The sequence below is a fragment of the Sciurus carolinensis genome, chromosome 7 (assembly GCF_902686445.1).
Source record: "Sciurus carolinensis chromosome 7, mSciCar1.2, whole genome shotgun sequence".
In the NCBI taxonomy this organism is placed as follows: Eukaryota; Metazoa; Chordata; class Mammalia; order Rodentia; family Sciuridae; genus Sciurus; species Sciurus carolinensis.
In genome coordinates, this window is record NC_062219.1 from 85,402,869 (window position 1) to 85,423,695 (window position 20,827).

Sequence of the window (20,827 nt, forward strand, 5' to 3'; positions counted from 1 at the left end):
CCAGGAACAGGAGGAATCTTTCTTCCAAACACGAGCTCCAATGTATCACTGTTTCATTAGTTTCCTGGGACCACAATCGGGTAGTCTAGCTTTTGTTCCTAGATGCTTTGTTGCATCGCAAGCCAAAAATATTTAAAATAATAATAATAATAAATAAGATAAAATCACTTCTCACTGTAATTTGCATACCAAATTAGACCCAGCTAGATTATCCAATTGAATTCATTGGAGGCTAAGTGTGAACACAATGCAGTGGATCTCTTTTGCCTGCCAAATATCTGGGGAGAAATTAAATAGAAATATTAAATCTCCCTGAACTTCCTTATAAATCAAAGTCTGGAACATTAAAATTCATAATTCTCTTGAGTCAAAATTCCAAGAAAAATTAAGGTTTTGGTTTCTTTCCTTTTAATTTCTTGTTCTGCTCAATCGCAGCCAGAAAGATATAAATTAATTGTTTTTACTTTCCTTTTCAGTAAAATGTCTTGGTCTTGGCATTTTCAAAGCTACATAAATATATCCTGAAGTCTCTATATTCTATTTTTTCCAAGGAATCCAAGAGTTTATTAGGACACATACAATTATTATCATACCAATTTCACACTCACAAACTTTTATAAGAAAGTTCCCAGCTCTAGGATCTTTTTTTATGGCTCTATCTTTGAGAGCACTTAGATACATTTCCCCTTTGTATAAATCTGATTTGATCTTTAAAATCTTGTATTTCCTTTTAAGTTGATTTCTCTCTTTCTGAATTCCTTACAACATCTCTAGTTTGTCCTCTTCAGGTAACAGTTGAAAACATTTCCTGAACAAAGACCCTTTTATCTAAAACATACTGAAATTTTTCCCCATCTCAAGACTTTGCATTAATCTGCCAATTTGATTCATTAGAAAAAGACTTCCAGGTACACTCTTTGCTTAGTAAATTTTGGCCTTTGGTCATATGATGATCTCATTCAATTTTCCTTCCACCTCTGTCCAAGTGGAAGCTGTATTTCCAAAATAATAGGTGCCCATTGCACTTTCGCTGTTCAATTAATCAAAACCATTCCTCTAGACTGAGCTATAGCTTGGATCCTGAAAACCAAAATCCAGGTACATGGTACATATGACTCATGAATCTATAGGGTCTATAGTTATGGGAGTTTGTTTTCATATACAGCCAAGAGAACAGGCTACCTCCAGTTCTCTCTTAGGAGTTTGATGTATTTTCAGACAAAATAAAAAGAAATAGCATCTGGCACAGATGCTGTATTGCTACCTATGTTAAGTTCTTACATGTGGAATTTAAAATTAAAAGCTAAATCCTCACACTAATGCTATGAAGCAGAAGCATTTGTGGTTTTGAAGTCTAAAGTCTGGGTCCACAGTTCTGCCTAAAAAACCCACTATGCAACCCAATTCCCCAGAAACTATGCATTAGGAGACAAAAAGACTGTTTTCCTGATGGTATACTAAAGGTGGGGTCAAGCTGTGCTAATGTGGGCCAAGTGAGCATTATTCACAGAGATCCCAGCAACCTATTCCAGTGGCCTAGCCTTGGACTAAAGCTACTGTGAACAACCAGTCTCAAAGGCCCACATGGACAGAATGTGTTGAAACTAAGTAAGGCTGCTCCTGAACACTTGATATTTCCATGTGCTATTTTTTTCCCCAGATGTCCATGTAATCACTGTCTCTTTGGATTTCTCTGTCAACCATCCAATTAATAATGCCACCATCTTCCTCTCCATGTTTCCTTGAATGGATTGAGAGATCCTAGGGGAAAGTTGGAGCCTTCAGAGCATGTCATATCATCCTATGGCAGGCTGAATGAAAAATAGATGAAAGATTGAGCTGCACATGCCCAGTACCCTATTCCAGATATAATCTTCAAATAAGTCACTCCTCCTTCCTTAGGAAGTAGTGGCAGAGGGTATAAAAAAATTGGTAGAAGCTGTTCTTCATATTCAAAGATGGAGAGTCCTATTTTATGATAAAAAGGATCAAAAAGAAGAACAAGTCATTCCCTCCACATTGTGTGTACATGTTGCTGAGGGTCATGCCCGGGGTCTTGCACATGCAGGGAAAACACTCTACCACTGAGCCACATCCCAGTCCTTCTTCCAGATTTCTGATGATGATGATATTTCAGCAGTGCTTGAAAAATTCTATGAAATATGATGAGAAACACTTTGTAGAAAGTTGGGAGAGTTCTTAGAATAGTTTGTCAACAAGAGCTATTCCAATTGTATAGACTGTCCATTTAAGGCTACAAAAATTTGTCAGAAGATATAAAAGTGTAATTTGCCAAATGCTACTGATCTTATATTTATCAGCTACCAGTTAACGTGACTTCTCCACCAGTCTCCATTGGGTCACTTGCTCCTAAGCTAAAGTTGTGAAGATCTGGAAAAAAGTTACTAAGGATGATAGGGGAAGCCTCTTTTTTAATTTTGGGCCCAAGAAAGGATCCATTTACAGTAGATACATCATGAAAGTGCAAAAAGAATCACAAATCCTTCTTATAACTTAAGGGCAAACAGAAAACTACCAAAGAACAACTCTGACATTGATATCCTGTGGAGATACTGGGTTTTAGGGTGTTGATTTTAAGACTGAGAATGGATTTTAACTAGATCACTTGTTTTAACTGGGGTGTAGTAAGCTAATGGATTTCTCCTTCCAGGAGACAGTTGACAATGTAGTTTGGTCATTACAACTGGAGATGGTGCTACTAGCAACTAGTGGGAAGGCCAAAGATGCTGCTAAACATCTTCTAATGCACAGGACATCGCATAGTGGAGTTGCTATTAAACACCCTCAGTGCACAGCCCCACAATAAATGATCTAGCCTCAGCAGTGCCAACCTTCAGAAATCCTGATCTATAAAGAGTTTAAGAGAGAGCAAGCTGGGCACAGTAACACATGCCTGTAATCCCAGACTCAGGAGGCTGAGCAGGAGGATCACTAGTTTGAGGCCAGCCTCAGCAACTTAGCAAGGCTTTGTCTCTAAATAAAAAATAAAAAAGACTGGGGATGTATCTTAGTGGTAAAGTGCCCCTGGGTTTAATTTCCAGTACCAAACAAAAACAGAGGGGGGAATAGTAAGTATAATAGGAAAATATCAATATTATAAGATTTAAGCATTTACTGAACACCTAATTTGTTCTAGACATTGTTCTAGGCACTAGAGACTAAAAAGATGATCAAGACATGATTCTTTAAAGATCTTATACTCTGTCCAGAGAAAAAGGAAAAAAAAAACACTATAATAATATTTAAGACTGCTTTTATTTTGAGCTAATCTTAAAATGATGATTACATACGAATGAGAAGAATCATTATTAATACTTTCTCTGTAATGTGATATATATCTTAAATGATTAAATGATACATAATGAAAACTATATATTCAAATAATCATATCTGTTCTTTCCAGTAAATAAGCATTAAATTGCAAAAAAAAAAAAATGGTTTTAGAGCTATGTACTCTCTACAGGTTCTAAAATCCTCCTTTTATTTAGCATCTCTTAAAATAAGACGACTTTGGATCCTTAATATACTTTTCCTAGAATACATATAGCTGCAAGCCTTAAAATAAGATTGTGACAATGATAATTACTTCTCAGAGGAGAAGTTTGGTACTTGTGCATGCTGAGACGTTAATTTTTCTGAGATCAGGAAGGATGTTACCCACCTTTTTTTGCAAGTACAGGATTTGGGCCATCTCATCAAAATTGGAAGAGTCCATTCTCCTACAAATTTAGGGACCATACATGTATTTACAGAAAAAGGATCGGAAGGACAGAAGTTAAAATGCAGCATTATCATGGCTAGTTGATGAAGCCCGTTGACAGAGAGAAAATGATGGGATTGGGGAAATGGCAGAGAATATCACATTTGATGTTTTCCCCTTTAGGTAATAAGTCACTAGACCAATGTATGAGTCAAATGCAAGTGAAATAAAATATTAAGCTCTTTCCCACCTTTGCCTACTCAGCTGGACAGACTTGAGGAAAAGCAGAAAGAAACCTACCGGCGCATGCTAGAGCAGCTGCTGCTGGCAGAGAAGTGTCACAGGCGTACTGTGTACGAGTTAGAGAACGAGAAGCACAAACACACTGACTACATGAACAAAAGCGACGATTTCACCAACTTGCTGGAGCAGGAGCGGGAGAGGTAATGTGCACGTGTGCCGCCAGTCACATCTGGAGGCCGGCCGCCCTTGCATTCTGCCCCTCCCTTCAGAGGTCAGGCTTCCAAATAGTGGCACTATGGATGGGTGCCTTGGTACCCAACCTCAGTCATAGCAAACGAGTTTCTAAATTCCAATTTCTGAATGGCTTATAACCGTAGAGAGTGAGACAGTTTTCATGAACATGTTTGGGGGTGCATGAAAATAGGGTGCCACCTTCTCACAAGGATGCTAAAACCCTTGAAAACCATAAAGCTGGAAAGAAACCCAGCGAGCTTATATTTGAGCTTGGTCAATGAAGTAGCTCTATTTGAAAAGCCTTCCTATAAATTGCCTCCTCTTGAAAAAAAATACTCTTTTTCTCTTTGGTGTTAATTCATTTTTCAGAAAGGCAAATTCTTGAACCTAACCATCTTGAATCCTGTTCATTCTTAATACTAGTGTAGAAAATCTTAATATTTGGATGTATATAAATTACTTAATGATTAGAACTCTGCTTAACTTTCTAATGGTTTCATACTTTTAAAGACTTTATGTTAAATAACAAAACCAACCAAACAAACAAAAAAAATTAGTGTGTGGAGTTTCCATGACTGTTCTTGTAAGGCATTTAGTTTTCTTAAACCAGAAATTGACACATATGAAGCAGAGATTCCAAACTGAAAACCTTTGTAATCAAGTCTTCTCTATCATCTTTTATCTTCTCCCTTTCCTCAGCTGACTTGTTATGTCTGTGACTTCCACCATTTTTGAAATCAACAACATGGAATCCCAAAGTATTAGTTATCAAGCATGCTTGCATCTGTGTTGAGAGCTTGCAAATTGAGAACCACTAGAGAACAGCTTCTTCTATTCCAGCTCTATTATTTAGGTATAAGGAAAGATTTGTTTTTTGCAGAATACTTTACATACCAGAAAAAGCTATCACAGAGTAAATAAAGAATAAAGCAGAGCATGTTGTGTTTAAGTTTTTTAAAAAAATTATTGGTAACATTTACTTATTGGATTGGGCACATCCCTTGGGGAAAGTGAAATGGAAAAGAGAACAATGACTGAAGTGTTACATTTTATATCCCTTATTTAAGATATTTTTGGGCTTGCCTTAAGCTCCTGTAAGATTTACTAAGTGTTTGAACAAATTGATGATTTGATTTGACATTTTGGTGTAACCAGTGAGAATAAACTCCACCACCTCAATATCTGAGAAGTTTCCAACCCTATGGCAAACAACACAATATTAATTACAACATTAATTACAAAAAAGATAATATTAATTACATATACAATAATCTGGTTAGATATCCTGTGTGGTCAGGTAAAAATGTAGGAACTTGTTTGATATTGGCTTTTAAAAAATATTTGAAGTTAAATACTGTTAAAGAGCACCTGTGTGAATTATTTTTGGTCACTTTGTAAACTAGATGTCTGTCTTTTCCATAGTTGCCCACCTAAAATAAAGTCTGAGGTGGCACCAGTTCACTTACAGAGTTGGTTAAATTGAGGTGTGTGGATGGAGTGATTATTTATCCCAGCTGTTTCTTTTTCTCTTTTTGTTTTCCTTTTTGTATTTGTGTGCACAGTAAGAGCAACTGAAATAATGACACATAACAATTCACCTTTTTTTCATATTCATTATGGGATGAGTCTATGTCAGAAGTATTTATTTACTAACTTAAATGTTGGTCAATTTTAGATGAAAAATTCTTTGCCTTTTATGGAGTTAATTTCATCAAAACAACCACCTCCTCTTCTGAACAAAGTGCTATGTAGAAAGTTGTAAAAGTCCAAGTAAGTTTTTCTTAAAAATTTATTTTAACAAGCTTTTGATACTTTGATCAGCATCACTGGGATTCAGCCCCAAACTTCCACGTTTTAGGCAAATATTCACTAAGAGATCTTTGACTCTTGTTTAGCTTCCTAAACACGTTCACTTTTAATTTAGTGCTTTTTATTGGGGATGGGGTGTCAGTTTTTTCTCAGCTCAATACCGACTCAGCTCCAGTGCACACGCCACGGACACACTCTAACAGACACTTTGTTCTAAATTAAAGGCCCCCACTAGGGCCCTGATATCAGGTTGGCGTCTCTGAAATTCTCTGCCATCTGAGGCGTTTATGTTGACTGGCTCGCAGTTTCCGGGCAGCGAAGCCTTTAGGATTTTCTCAAAGGTCATGCCTGGGGTTCCTGCTGTCCTTTGGAAACTGCCCTGCTAAATCTGCTTTGGGTTAAATCCTCTTTTTGAAGTAAGCGGTCATAATTAGATCTACTTATAGGAGCTGGCAGGATGCTGACCTCGAGGCTTGCTTTCCCGTGGGCCAAGTCTCGGGGGAGCGGACCGCGGCGGGCGCCGCAGCGCACCGGCCTGGGGCGCTCCCAGACGCTACCCGGCCACGGCACCTGCAGAGGAAGCTGGGCTGCAGTTAGTTAAGAAGCGGGGTTTCTGAGCACAAGTGGGAGTCCTTGTGTAGTGGGTCCCAAGTCCTTTGTTTGCATCTTTGCTTTGCGCTCCCTTCCCGTTCTCCGAAGAACCCTTTTGTGAGGGGAAACAGACAAACAAAAACAGAGCCAAGGACTTCCCTTCGGAATCATTACCCTTTATTTCTACTGTGAGCATGAGTAAAGGAAGGAAGAAAGTGAAGCTTGAGATAAGCCTAAGTGGCTTTCTCCTAATCACTCATCAGCTTTTCCCCCTCTGGGTGTGCGACTCCGCAGTCTCTGTCTCCACTCCACACTGCTTTTTGATGTGGCAATAGAAGGGTAAGGTGAGGGACACCCATAGAACAGGGGACTTCTCCCAAACTCAGGAGCATCTAAGTTTCTTTGCACTTGTCCTGTTCTGTCAGGGTTTCTCACTTTGTCCAGAATAAATGGTTAAACATGACAAAAAGGGACCCAGGCACAGCATCAGAGAGAGATGTAGATTAACAATCCAGTTTCAGATACTTGATGAAACCAGGAATCCTAGGCTCCAAGGCTGCAAAAGGTTCTGAGACCAGCTCTTTCCAGTACCTTAGTCTCCAGGTTGGGAACATTGAGGCCCAGACAATTACATAGCTCAACCAAGATCACATAGTACAGGACACTGGTCTAGCCCTTTTGTGCAAATACGTATTTTGTACAAAAATGACTTATGTTCCTTTTCTGCGTGTGTAGGCTCCCCTTCTATGTTACATCTGAACTATGATACCTAATCTTAAAAGGCAGAGTGATGTTTTTTGTGAAGATATAGGCATGGAAGTAATCAAATGATTCTAGACTGTCCAGGGAGAAGCCTCAGGTTAGTAGTCTGTTAGAAGGAGCAGCCTGGGGACTTGTTTTGAAGCTGCTTTTGTGTGGCACATACATACAGTGTCTTAGTTACATTGCATTTTATTTTTGATAGTTATGCTGTGAGGCTGATGATGTTTATGGGGGAGTTAAATGAAGTCCCCCTAAAGTACTTGTTAATGCCCCTGACCTTACCCTTTTACAGTCTAAAAAATAATAAATGCAGAAATTATGTTTCACTTTTCAAGAGTCATTAAACTCATCTTTTGCTACAGATTACATACCTAAAATGTGTACTATATTGTTCTTGGCTTCCTTTATTCTAAGTGAACAGACTGCGATCATAAGTCATTACCATCAGATATTTACAAATAGTCACAGCCCAAATTAAAAAGAGAAAACAACATAAAAATAGAGTGGTTTGGAGCAACAACAGGTGTTGGCGAGGATGTGGGGAGAAAGGTACACTCATACATTGCTGGTGGGGCTGCAAATTAGTGCAGCCACTCTGGAAAGCAGTGTGGAGACTCCTTAGAAAACTTGGAATGGAACCACCATTTGACCCAGCTATCCCACTCCTTGGCCTATACCCAAAGGACTTAAAATTAGTATATTACAGAGATACAGCCACATCAATGTTCATAGCTGCTCAGTTCACAATAGCCAGATTGTGGAACCAACCTAGATGTCCTTCAATTGATGAATGGATAAAGAAAATATGGTATATATATACAATGGAATATTACTCAGCCATAAAGAATGATAAAATTATGGCATTTGCAGGCAAATGGATGAAACTGGAGAATATCATGCTAAGTGAGATAAACCAATCTCAAAAAAACCAAAGGACGAATGATATCGCTAATAAGTGGATGATGACACATAATGGGGGGTGGGAGGGGTTAGTGTTAGGGTTAGAGTTAGGGTTAGGGAGGGGGGCATGAACGGAGGAAGGAAGGACTGTATAGAGGGAAAAGAGGGGTGGGAGGGGTGGGGGGAAGGGAAAAATAACAGAATGAATCAAACAACATTACCCTATGTAAATTTATGATTACACAAATGGTATGCCTTTACGCCATGTACAGAGAAACAACATGTATCCCATTTGTTTACAATAAAAAAAAAATAGATTGGTTTGGGCTGGGGTTGTGGCTCAATGGTAGAGTGCTCGCCTAGTATGTGTTTGGCACTGGGATCAATCCTTAGGACCACATAAAAATAAATAAAATAAAGGTATTGTGTCTGTCTACAACTAAAAAAAAAAATTAAAAATGTATTGGTTTAATTAGCATTGTTAATAATAAAAATGAAAATGTCTTTCATTGTATTAATTAAGATTGGGTAAAGAAATCTTGTCTAAATGCTATATTCTTTTTGGTTCATATTTCAAGTGAATTTGATCTTTGAAGTATAATTCTGAGTACATGAGATCACCTTCAGGGGTTGTACTTTTTACCCTGACTGAGTTGCAAGACTTGTGATTTTAATCTTAAGCTTCACTAGGGCTACTCCAAGAATGTCAAAATAGAGAAAACACAGTTAAATCAAAAAGCAGTCTGAGATGTAAAGAAATGTGTGTGTGTGTAAATGATGTGGGGGAATGCTGTCTAAATCTATCACTGTAAATATAGATTGTAAAACTTTTGGATTTTATAGGCTCAGCTGGAACTACATAAATAATGACATCATCATATAATCTTGCAGCAAGGCTTCCAAGTATAAGTTAATTCTTTAAAAGCACAAATCAGCATCTCAAGAGAAATCCTTTAACCTGTGAAGCCCAGACTGTAGGATCAGGGGCTTGAGTGCAGGGGAAGCCTTTGAGTCCTGTTTTGGTATTTTTCTTTATGTCAATGTGTGAAAGGGTATTTGGCATTTGCCTGGTGATCCATAGGACAGTGTGTTCTAGTTTGCCTACATGTTGAAACAACCAGTCAGACCTACTATTTCTGAAAACTTGATTTAGAAGACTGAAATGCTCAGAAATAGTCTTTATTTCTACTAGTGCATATTAATTATACAGAATAATGGGTTTCCTTGTGGCATATTCTTATATGCATATAATTTGCTTTGATCACATCTACCCCCACATTACTCTTCCTTATCTTTCCCTCTTCCCTGCCTCTGGTTCCCTTCTTCTCTAATAGTCTCCCTTTCAGAAATAGTCTTTTTTTGCGGGGGAATACCGGGAATTGAACTCAGGGGCACTCGACCACTGAGCCACATGCTCAGCCCGATTCTGTATTTTATTTAGAGACAGGGTCTCGCTGAGTTGCTTAATGCCTTGCTTTTGCTGAGGCTGGCTTTGAACTTGCAATCCTCCTACCTCAGCCTCCAGAGCCATTGGACTTACAGGTGTACACCACTTGCATAACCAGAAATATTCTTAATCTACTTTGTAGAAAAAAATTCACATCTCCTTTCCTGGTATAATATCTTCAAGTTTCTTAGATTTGGTTGCCTTATCTCTAAAACATGGTGACAAAATTGACTTTTCTCATTTGTAACTTAGATCACAAGGAAGCACTCTATTGAAAAAGATTACTGATGCTGTGTAAAATGTCCAAGTGTTATCAAGCAGAAAGTAATCAATGGGTGGAACATATCAGCAAAAAATCTGAACCTCTTCTCTGTGCTTAGCACTCTGCTAAAGGTTGTTCAATAGCAGAGTTAATTTTATTGACCTCCCTGATAAACTAGACATATTTCCCATTTTGTTTAATTCTTGCAAAACTATGTGATGTGTAATTATTATCCCCAGTAGCAGAGAGGGGAATAGAGAGGTTAAGATCTTTCCACTAAGGTCACTTGCCAATAGTTAATTGGCAGAGTCAAGGCTTGAAAAGTAACTTTTTCTGCTTCCAAGTTCTTACCTTCTTAATAAAATGAACCTCATTTCCTCAATGCATGATGAAAGAAAGGTGACTTAGAAAGCTGACCAGTGACTTAGACTGCATATTGAATTCACAGACCTTAACTTGGTCATGAGATATGACCTACTGGAATGCATGATATTTTAAATGACATTTTTAAAAAACAGCTTTGTTGATATATGCTTCATATAACATAAAATCATCATTTAGATGTACCATTCAATGGTTTTTAGCATATTCACAAGGTTCTGCAGCCTTCATACAATCTAACTTTCCAACATTTTTCTTCCTCCTAAAAGAAGCCCCATATCCATTAGCAGCTAATTCCCTTTTCTCCTAAACTCTTCCCTCACTCCCATCAGTCCCTGGATTCCAATAATCGACTTTTTATTTCTGTGGATTTGCTGATTCTGCACATTTCACACTAGTGGAGTTAACACAATGATCCTTTGGCTCTTTTGGAATGGATGATTTTTAAGGAAGGATAGGAATTAGAATTCAGAGGTCCAAGAAACTAGTCTTAATTTATTTTACAGTTGATTTTGATTATACAAGATCAAACTCCACCTTCCAATTCCTCTTATTCTTGTGATGTGAAAATTCTGCTTATTCTTGTGATATGAATATTCTGCTTACTATTGGAAAATGTGATGAAAATAAAGGATTCAGAGGTGATGAGCTATTACCTTTAGTGCATAGCTCAGGTATATGTTTGTGGGGATGAGTTGGTTGGAAGATAGTGTAAGAGATGTTACATATTATTTGAAGGGACCAGGCAATCTGAGTGACTCAAAAAAACAGCATCTCAGTGTTGGGACATTTGAGGTTAGAGTTGTTGATCCTCTTAAAAATCCAAAATATTATCAGCAGGGTGGAAGTAGGAGCATGTTGCCACTCATTCTTAACTAGGTGCCCCCTGGATTGAATATGAAAGAGACCATTAAAAATGCCCTTTGAGGTCTGTTTCATTAGATTCCACCTGAACAAAAATGCTGTAGATGAGATCTTTCTCCCAAGCTTCATAGCACCCTCATTCTCAAAGTCATCGAACCAGCAGCCTTAGATCTAAGACTAACATAACTTTTAAAAGGATGCTTAGTGAAATGAGCTGTCCAATTAATGAAATTTTTTGATTAATCGAGGGTTATACAATGAATTAACTTATTTTAATGTTATAGAAATAGTTCTCAAATGCATTTTCCTTTCTTTTTAAAAATTTTTAATCCAAAAAAATGCAGTTAAATCATATTTGATAATTCAGGATCTTGTGTTGCAACCTGAGTGAAAACTGTACCTTCAACTTCAGAGTCTATTAGGCTATGTTTAAATATAAATGTCAGCTATGATTGCATTTTACTATAGATAAAAGATGTTGACAATATTTTCCTGATCTTAGGGCTTAACCTGGCTGAGAATTTTGCTTAATTATATTCGACGTATTTGGACTTCCATAACATCACCATCACCACCAAATGCAAAGGACTTGGACCAGGAAGAACTCTAATGATATCATACAAAGAGGTGGCAGGGAAGGAGAAAACTGGCCACAATAAAGTTGATTTGAAAGAAAAATGGGCAAGAAACGCAATTTGCTATTTGAGATTTTAACAAATCATGTAAGAATATCTCAGTCTTAGTATTTGATCCCCCTTATTGTGCAAAAGTCCAAGAAGAAGCAAGAATGGCAGTTGATATTTGAATTTAAACATGAACCATAATGCATGAGAATCCAGTAGTGGTAGGTGGCATCTGAACCAATCACTGAGAGAATTATTCTGATCCAGAATGTATTCAGGATATTATCAGGTAGTCCCTGAAATCCTAAGTTCCTGATTCACTGATGAGGTCTCTTCTGGGAAATTTCAAGAATGCTCTTATTCTTCTTGTCATGTGATCATGCAAATTGTGGTTACAGCCAGTTAGATGGATAAGTTGTGGTCTCCAACTCAAGCGCCTTTAGAACCGGGCAGTAAGAGGATGAAGCAGATCGAGCTCTTGAGCACACTTGGCATGAGTGGCAGGGACTGCTTGATTAGAGAGAGCATGCTTTGACTACCAGGGAAAATATTAAGTCACCTGATGATGACTGACCCCATTTTACATTGTGGACCCATTGTTACTACTCTGAAATTTTTGGGCAAAGGATGGACCCATTTTATTAAAATATTTCAGTGTTTCAACATTTCTCAAATGTATAAAACAGGGGAGACTAGGGCTTATGAGGTGCCCACCATGAAAACTTTGCCAAATAATGTGCTCTGTTTTATAGTGACCAACTAAACCATTGTAGCACACTCTTGAGACATATGAGACAGAAAGAATGAAAAACAACAGAATCTAAGGGGGGAAAAATCCTCCAAAACACAAAACTCAAAGAGTCAATAATAGCTACCGCAGGACTAGGATTACAGTGGACATCCAATTTCTGAGAAGTTGACGAGCATCGGATCACTAGTACTGTTGTTGAGTTACTGGTATTTAAAAGGTTTATGGTAACAATAATGAACAGTATTAATAGTTCTCCCTGGGCCTATTTGGCTGTAGAGGCAATTTTCCATATTAATTCACTTTTTGGGATATTCTTTCCAAGAACTCTCATCATCTTAGGCAACTTGGGTGACTCTATCCCTTACAGCCTCAGAATCTAATTACTATAGCTTCAACATTATTATCTACCTTATCTCAGTTATAAAAATTTACTGGAGAGTGATATTAATTGGGTCTTTTAACCTAATAGTTTCTGTTACCTGTCCTCTTTTGAGCAGTCAATCAGGAGTAACTACTTCCTCACAGGAAAGATGTTACATAGAGAAGAGAGAAGTCAAGATCTTGTCTTTTGGAATTCAAAAACAAGGATCTAGGTATAACATTAGAAGGAATATGCAATCAAGAGCATCCAATTTTATTCCCATTTAGAGAAGATTCTTCCTTGAGAGGAAAAAAGCAAGGAAACAAGTGATAACTATGCTATGGGAGTGGTAGTCCGAAAGCGAATGCTTTGGGCTGGGCCTATATTTCAGTGATAGAGCATGTACTTAGCATCCTTAAAGACCTGGTTTTAATCCCTAGCACCAAGAAAACAAACAAACAAAAACAAAAGGTTTTGTTCTAAGCTTTTGGGGGTGAAAAGGGGCAAAATGGAGAGTAATCTCAGAGAGATTTGGTGTGGGAAATTTGAGACAAAAGGGATTACTAGGTGGAGCCCAGGAGTGTCTTAGTGTGCTGAACTGCCATAACAAATTCTATACTATAGGTTGGGTGGCGTAAACAACAGGTGTTCATTTCTCATAGTTTCGAAAGCTAGAAATATGAAATCAGGGTACCAGGATGGTCTGGGTCTCCTGAAGCCAGCTTGGATCTATAACCTGAACAGATTGACCATTGAGATCAGAGACCACAGTATGCATCTCAGAGGATGTCAATGGGGAAATATTACCAGATCATCTCCCACCCACCTTCCAAATGGTCCCAGAAAATACTGAAGCCCTAGAATTACTCAGAAGACCCTGACTTGCCAGAAGAGTCTATGAATTTACTAAGGGAAACCTGACTTCCGTGAGCTTACCCAGAATTGACTAAGATAAAGTTTCTATCATCTGGTGGAATGGGACCCCATAATAGAAATCATACATAAGAAATACAGAAAATTTAAGATAATTGTACTTCACAAATGAATTTGAGGCCTGCAATGAGTATTCCCTTCATTAGTAAAAGAATCCATCTGTGAGCTGAGGAGAAGTCATGTGGCATTGTGGCTAGTTTTAGAGTACTGATGAAACTGCTTACAAATATCTTGTGAACTTCAGTCACCTCCTTCCCTGGGATATGCTAGTTATGTGATGCCAGACTCCTCAAAATCTATAATCTAGAGACAGTCATTTTCTTAGTGTCCTACTTTTCATTTGGAACCAAATAACTGTGAATTCAAATCCTGACCTGTTACTGATCTGTGACCTCAAATAGGTTATCTGACCTCACTGATTCTTGTTTTTTTTTCTCCTGTTGAATGGGACTAACTGAGCACCTGTATCATAGAGTTACGGCCATAATGTAATAGAAAAAGTCCCTTTCACAAGGCATAGCATATAATGCCCAATAGTGATTCCCTCCTGCCCACTCATGTACTAAACACTTGGAGAACAGCTATGTTAAATTTCACTAAATCACAACTCAGACATTTTGAAAACAATGCAAAATATTGGAAAAGTAAACTCTGGTTGTTTGGGGGCAATTATTTTTTTATTTAATTGTAGGTAGACTTAATAAAACTGAAAATCTACTACAAACATTTAGTGAGGTAGCAAGGTAAAAATCTACATAAAATCAATATTCAAAAATCAAGTTTTCATATTTCCAAATAAAATAATACATACGATTTTGGAAATGAACTATCTAGTAATAAACTTTAGAATGTGAAAGACCTTCATAAAGAAACATCTCGAATTCTACCTAGGGACATGAAAAAGACTGAGAGCAATGGAAACTTACTATATGCTAGGACTCAACATTATAAAGATGTCAAGTCTCCCCCAAAGTCGTCTATAAACTTAATGTGATCCTAATAAAGATAACAAATTTAATATGATCCTAAAAATTCTTTTTTAATTAAGGGAAATAAATCCAGTGGTTCTAAAGTTCATATAAAAACCACACAAGTCAGAATAGTTAAAATTTTAAATAAATAAACCACACAAGTAAGAATAGTTAAAATTCTTAAAAAATAAAAGAAAACAGTAGAAAAGTTTCCTGCCAGAAAGAAAAACTTATTTTAAAGCTAATGTGGGGCTGGGGTTGTGGTTCAGTGGTAGGGCACTTGCCTAGCATGTGTGAAGACCTGGGTTCAATTCTCAGCACAGCATATAAATGAATAAAATAAAGGTCTATCAACAACTAAAAATATATATAAAAATAAATTTTAAAAAAGCTAATATTTTGAAATATTATGTTACTGGTATATGAATAGACAGATCAATGGAGCTGATAGAATTCCTGGAGATAGATTATAGTAGATATAGAAATTAAATATATTTTAAAAATAAAATTCTGAATCAATCATTTTTATGTGTATTAGAAAGAATTTATTTATAAACATGGGGAATAATTGACCATATCTTAGTTTCATTTTTCTCTGGCCTGAGCTGGTTTTGACCATTTCAGAAGAACCATTCTCTAATAGTTTTGGTTTATGTCAGGGGAAAATAAAGCATTTACTTTTTAAGTTTCCAAAGGATAGATAAATCCTATGTAATAAAAAATTTTATTTGTGAAGTAAAACATAATTTTAAAACATGTAGCTGGACAATAATGACTTACTTTCTACAAAAAAGCAATACTGAGATTTTTAGCCACATAAAATTTTATGAGAAGTAAAACATGTAGTAACTATAAGCATCCTTTGGAAGAAAAACTGCTACAGTAACTTTGCTGAGGTCATAAATTTACTGATTTATTTCTATAACTTCCTATATTAAAAAATGTAATAAAATTAAAAAGAAGTGACAGAAGACATTTTGTATCTTGAAAATAATAATATATTAATCACAGTTTGGACTGGCTTATTAGAATAATCTGGAGAATAACTTTCTCTTCCCAAGAACTGTAGATAACAGATTGCTTTAAAAGCGGAAGAAAAAGGAAAAACAAAAAAACAAAAAACAGTTCATCTGAAGAGCTCCCCCTAATAGTTTACAAACTGAGGGATTTAACTGTATGTATTTTTCATAGAAGTTCTGTATACATTTAGTGAAATTCAGATACAAACTTACTCATTTAGAAAGTCTATGGATTTACTTCATGTTTTGATAAAGAAGTTGATTGTGAATGATACAGTAAACTTATGCAAATTTAAGTTCAGATCTATTTTTCACTGTTTCAGCCCTAATGAACTTAAGCAAATGTTTTTAAAAACACACAATGAAAATTATGAGAAAACAGCAAACAATCTAGCTAGAATGGTACTTTAACAGACAAATTTTCAGTTAGTAATTATAGCTTCAGAGTCTACCCAAGTGACAAACACACAGGCAGTGAGTAAACAATACTTTGTAGTGACAGATTTTTTTTTTTTAATGTTTTCTGATCTAGCCATACATTGATAGGATCACTGCGCTTCAGACAACTATAATGCCAGGCAATTGAACAATTCTGAACAGATATTCTTTATGTCAGAAAATGCAAAACAAAGTTTCCAATTGATTTTTTTTTAATGAACTGAAGCATTATCAAGGTATATAAATTCCAGAGAGAACAAATGAATCCAGGTTGCAAAAGCAACTGCTTTAAAGGTGAAAATTTCCCACAGCTGAGTGGGAGTTTTTGTTCCCCAAATTCCAGTCTAATTAAATTGAGTTTTTTAATTGAATTAATAGCTTGTTTCTGTACTGTGGACAAAATCAAATATTAAAAAGTGATAAGTGAGATTATTCTCTGAAATGAAAAACTCTGGGAATGCTATTCTAAATTGGCATCTACTTATCACCACTATAAATACCAGATAAAATGTTTTTGCACTAATTCATACTTCGAGAAAGAGTTAAGAAAGAACAGTGCTGGGAAAATGTGTGCCTCTTAGCACCGGACTGAATAACTACATTACTTTTATATTTTTACTTTTTTCCAGAGTAGAAGAAGGCACTCAGATTAGCATTACAAATCCTGGACTCCAGAGAGGGAGCTGGAACTTGGGAAGGTGGTGTTTTCAATGTTTGGAGGTTGCTCCTCTCTGGCTTCTTGACTGTGTGTGCACTCTTTTTCCAAGAATGCTTGTGTTTGGAAAGTACTTCATGTGGTGAAAAGTTTGAACAGAAAAGATTAATCAAAGGTTGGGTCTTTCATGCTCAATGCATAACATATTCAGCTCTTGGATGTGAACTCTTAGCCAGGAAACTATTCAAATAATATTCAGGGGCTGAAGTGAGCTTCAGCTGCAACTAAACTAGAGTTCAACTTTATTTAATCTTCCTTCATTCTTCTTGAGTTCAGAATGCTGTGCCTAAAGGATTTTCTTTTTATTTTCTATATAGCTCCTAATATCCTATAAGAACTCACTGAGAGTTATTTTTATGTATTTATTCTCAAATACTTAAGGAAGCACATGTATCTGATCTGAAGAATAAAGGAAATTGGAAATGCTGGACTATGGCTGCTGCACATCCAAAGTGCTATTTAGAAGGGAGGAATACTCTAGTTTGCTTAGTCTTTGTCATTCATCACAATGTCACCAAATCCTATATTCTAATCCGGAAAGTGTTTTAACTTAATCCCGGTATCTCATTCATCATTCCCTCCTTCAAGTCTTTCTGATTTGCTTAGCCTTCTAATGCTCTCAGATTTATTTGACCCCTCCTAGAATCTGTAACATACAAGAAGATTTTGATCCTATTTCTCCCAAGGAAGGAGGCACAATTGTGTCCAGAACTACTGCCCAGATTTATTACACTATCCCCAGGCCTCCAGGGAGAGATCCTGAACACACCCCTGCCCCAACTAAAGAACTCCAGTGCAGGGCTTCTAGTCTGTCCTTTGATGATCTTCCTGCCTGCTCACTCTATTCCCTCCATCCGCAACCGTCCTGTGCATCCACTCCTCAGACTTCTGGAGAATAACCTCCTCTGCTGCACAAAGTGTCTCCTGAGATGAAAGCACAATGAATTGGCAAGCCCAGTACACCCACACACGGAGAAACTTCCCGTTTACCATATGCTAAGCTAGGTCTTTCTCATAAATGCAGAAGAATCTCCTCCGCCTTCTTCTCCTTCCTCTCTCCTTCCAAGATCTGTTTGAATAAGGAGCAATTCTAAGAAGACTTGGTTTTAAGTCACTTGGTCAGGTCATGATTCTCAATGGCAACCAGATGGATACTCTGTGTCTAAGATCCCGTGCTCTAAAGTATGATTGCTTTTAGAAGATCTCGGCCCACAGTGATCATAGGATTTAGCTGGGGACACCATAATCACAATAGTACCAACCACATACATTATATAGCATTAATACACATTTTAGTTAATATTTACTAAAAAGTTTAAGAAGGGGACCCTCTATTGGTTGTATATGAGTCATAGAAAAAATTTACTAATTCTCCTCACAAGAAAAGTTTTATTTAACTCATGAAGTAAATTATAATTGAGTAAACGTCCATATTAGACCATCCCCTTTCGATTTTTAATAGGCTTCTGAAACTTAATGTGTCCAAAATGGAACTCTTGGTTACTTCCTACAAATCTGTTTCTCCCAATGTGGCTATTTTAGTTAAAAGTACTTCCACTTAATTACCCAAATTAAAATCCTAGTAATCCTTAGTTCTTCTTTCACTCTTAACCTTGCATATATAACCACCAATGAGTTGTATTGATTCTGTTTCCAAATTAAAATTTGTACTTTATCCACTTTTCTTCCAAATCATTCCCACTGCCCTAGTCCAAGGTAAAGTCTTATTAAGTTCCTATCACATTGCTTGGCTGAGCACTACAATAGCTTCTTTTAGACAGCTTGTTTCCACTCTTGTCCTCCTTACTCCCAAGTACATTCTCTACATATTACTCATAAATCAGAACTGTCAGGATAAAATCCAACTCCTTACCATCGTGTGGAAAATCAGGCCAAGTCAATGTTCCTGTTTCCAATTGTCAGATCTTATTGAAAATATTGGTAATTCATAACAAATACTATGTCCCAATGAAAACAAATCTCTAACTGAATTTTGCCACTCATACAATTAGTAAGCAGTACTTGTAAGCTTGTCATTGTCTCATAGAAACAACCACAAATTCCTTGCATGAAAGTTCAGTGATGCAGCAATATATAGCTTTTATCCATAGGGGATTGGTTCCAAAAATCTCCTGTGGATGCATAAAGCCACAGATAGCACTGAACCCTATATATACACTATGTTTTTCCAATATACACGTACCTTTGATGAAGTTTTATTTATAAATTAGGCACAGTAACAATATTAACAACAATAACTAAAAACAAATAGAACAATCATAATGATACACAATAATAAATAAATAACAATAATAAATGTTATTTAAAATGTATGGATTTTTCTAATTTTTGATTTAATATTTTTGGACTGCAGCTGACCACTGGTAACTGAAACCATAGAAAGTGAACTTGCAGATAAGAGGACTACTGTATTGGCTATGTTTCTGGTTAGATTAGGTGATGGAATCTTCTCCTAAGTTTGGGGGTTAAATAAATGAAGGCCTGGACCTGGAGCAAAGCTCCTAGAGCACCCTGTCAGGAGTCCCTGGCCTCTGCTCTTGGCTTGACTGGTTCCTTCAGCCTCATTTGTCACCCCTTAGAGGAAGATCTCTGCAGAGTAAGCCCCCTGCCCATAGTTACCTCCTGGAACAACACTACCCCCCTTTCCTCAGGGTGCTTATCACTCCTGTGAGCTCCATCAGGATAGGGATTGTCTATCTTGTTCACTTCACATGCCCCGGGGCCCAATACAGTCTCTGGTCCTCAGTGAGCAACCAGTTAAGAGTTTGTTGAATGAGTGAATAAAAGGTACTTTCTGAATACAGAAAGACACAGACAATGTGGTTCCTTCCCCTCAGGATCTAATAGCAGGGCATTTCTAGCTGCTGTGACTTAAGGAGGGCTATTTCACCACTTTAACATTTCTTCTAGTTTCCAATAGACTCCTACTAAGTAATAATGTCAGTTAACTAGAGAATGTTCATTATGATAAATACAACCATTTTAAGTGAATCAATAATGGAGTTTAAAATTAATTTCAAATATAGCTTTTCAGTGGTATTAAGGAGGAGAAACAAGTCTGATTAACATTCATGGTAGTTTTAAAAAAGATTTTTCAAAGGTAATAAAACATTTCTTCTTGCTATTATCATTTGTCTCTAAGTATTGATTTCATATGGTTTTGGACATAATCAATGCTTCCCTGGGCCATAACTCAAGTTTGAATCACCAGAAGCAGACTGAATGCAAGATTTCATTTGCATTGCAATTAATCCTAACCCCTTGAGTCCCCTTTATCACAGGATTTATATTGTTTGTGTCAAAATTAGAACATTGATTTGTATTTTTGCAAAGTGCCTATCATCAAAATGAACAAAACTGTGAATAAAAATATTATTATTTATTGTGGACCCACTATATGTCTGACTCTGTGGACTTAAATTATCTTATTTTATTCTCATAACAATTCTGCAAGTTAAAATCCATATCCTTTTTATGCAGTTGAGTGAACTGAAGCCAGAGGAGTTGTAAAACATACCCCCAGTTATCTACTAAGTAGTTGCTGCACAGGGATTCAGCCTCTCAATGACTGAGACCCTACCCCACGCCAACACCAGCGCAGCCTTGCGTGCATCAGACCAAGGTGGAATTTCTGTTCTGTTTCAGTTTCCGTCTTCCTGTCCATGTTAATATAACTAAAGAAACAAAACAACGAACTGACTCGTATCAGTATTTACCTTATTCATGAATATTGCTGCATGTATCTTTTATCAAAAAAACTATAATCAAAATACATTTATTC

At 36.8% G+C, this 20,827-nt stretch overlaps 1 protein-coding gene across 7 annotated transcripts in view; it reads left to right on the forward strand.

Moving 5' to 3' along the window:
• Positions 1-20,827, forward strand: part of Filip1 (filamin A interacting protein 1) — a 180,933-nt gene that overhangs the window by 123,469 nt on the left and 36,637 nt on the right. For all 7 annotated transcript variants that reach the window (XR_007109450.1, XM_047558227.1, XM_047558226.1 and 4 more), the window contains one exon: positions 3,986-4,164. Coding sequence is in view for 6 of the 7 variants with exons in the window: in XM_047558227.1 (XP_047414183.1) it covers positions 3,986-4,164 (179 nt within the window). In the remaining variant the exon portion in view is untranslated. The remainder of the gene's footprint in view (positions 1-3,985; positions 4,165-20,827) is intronic.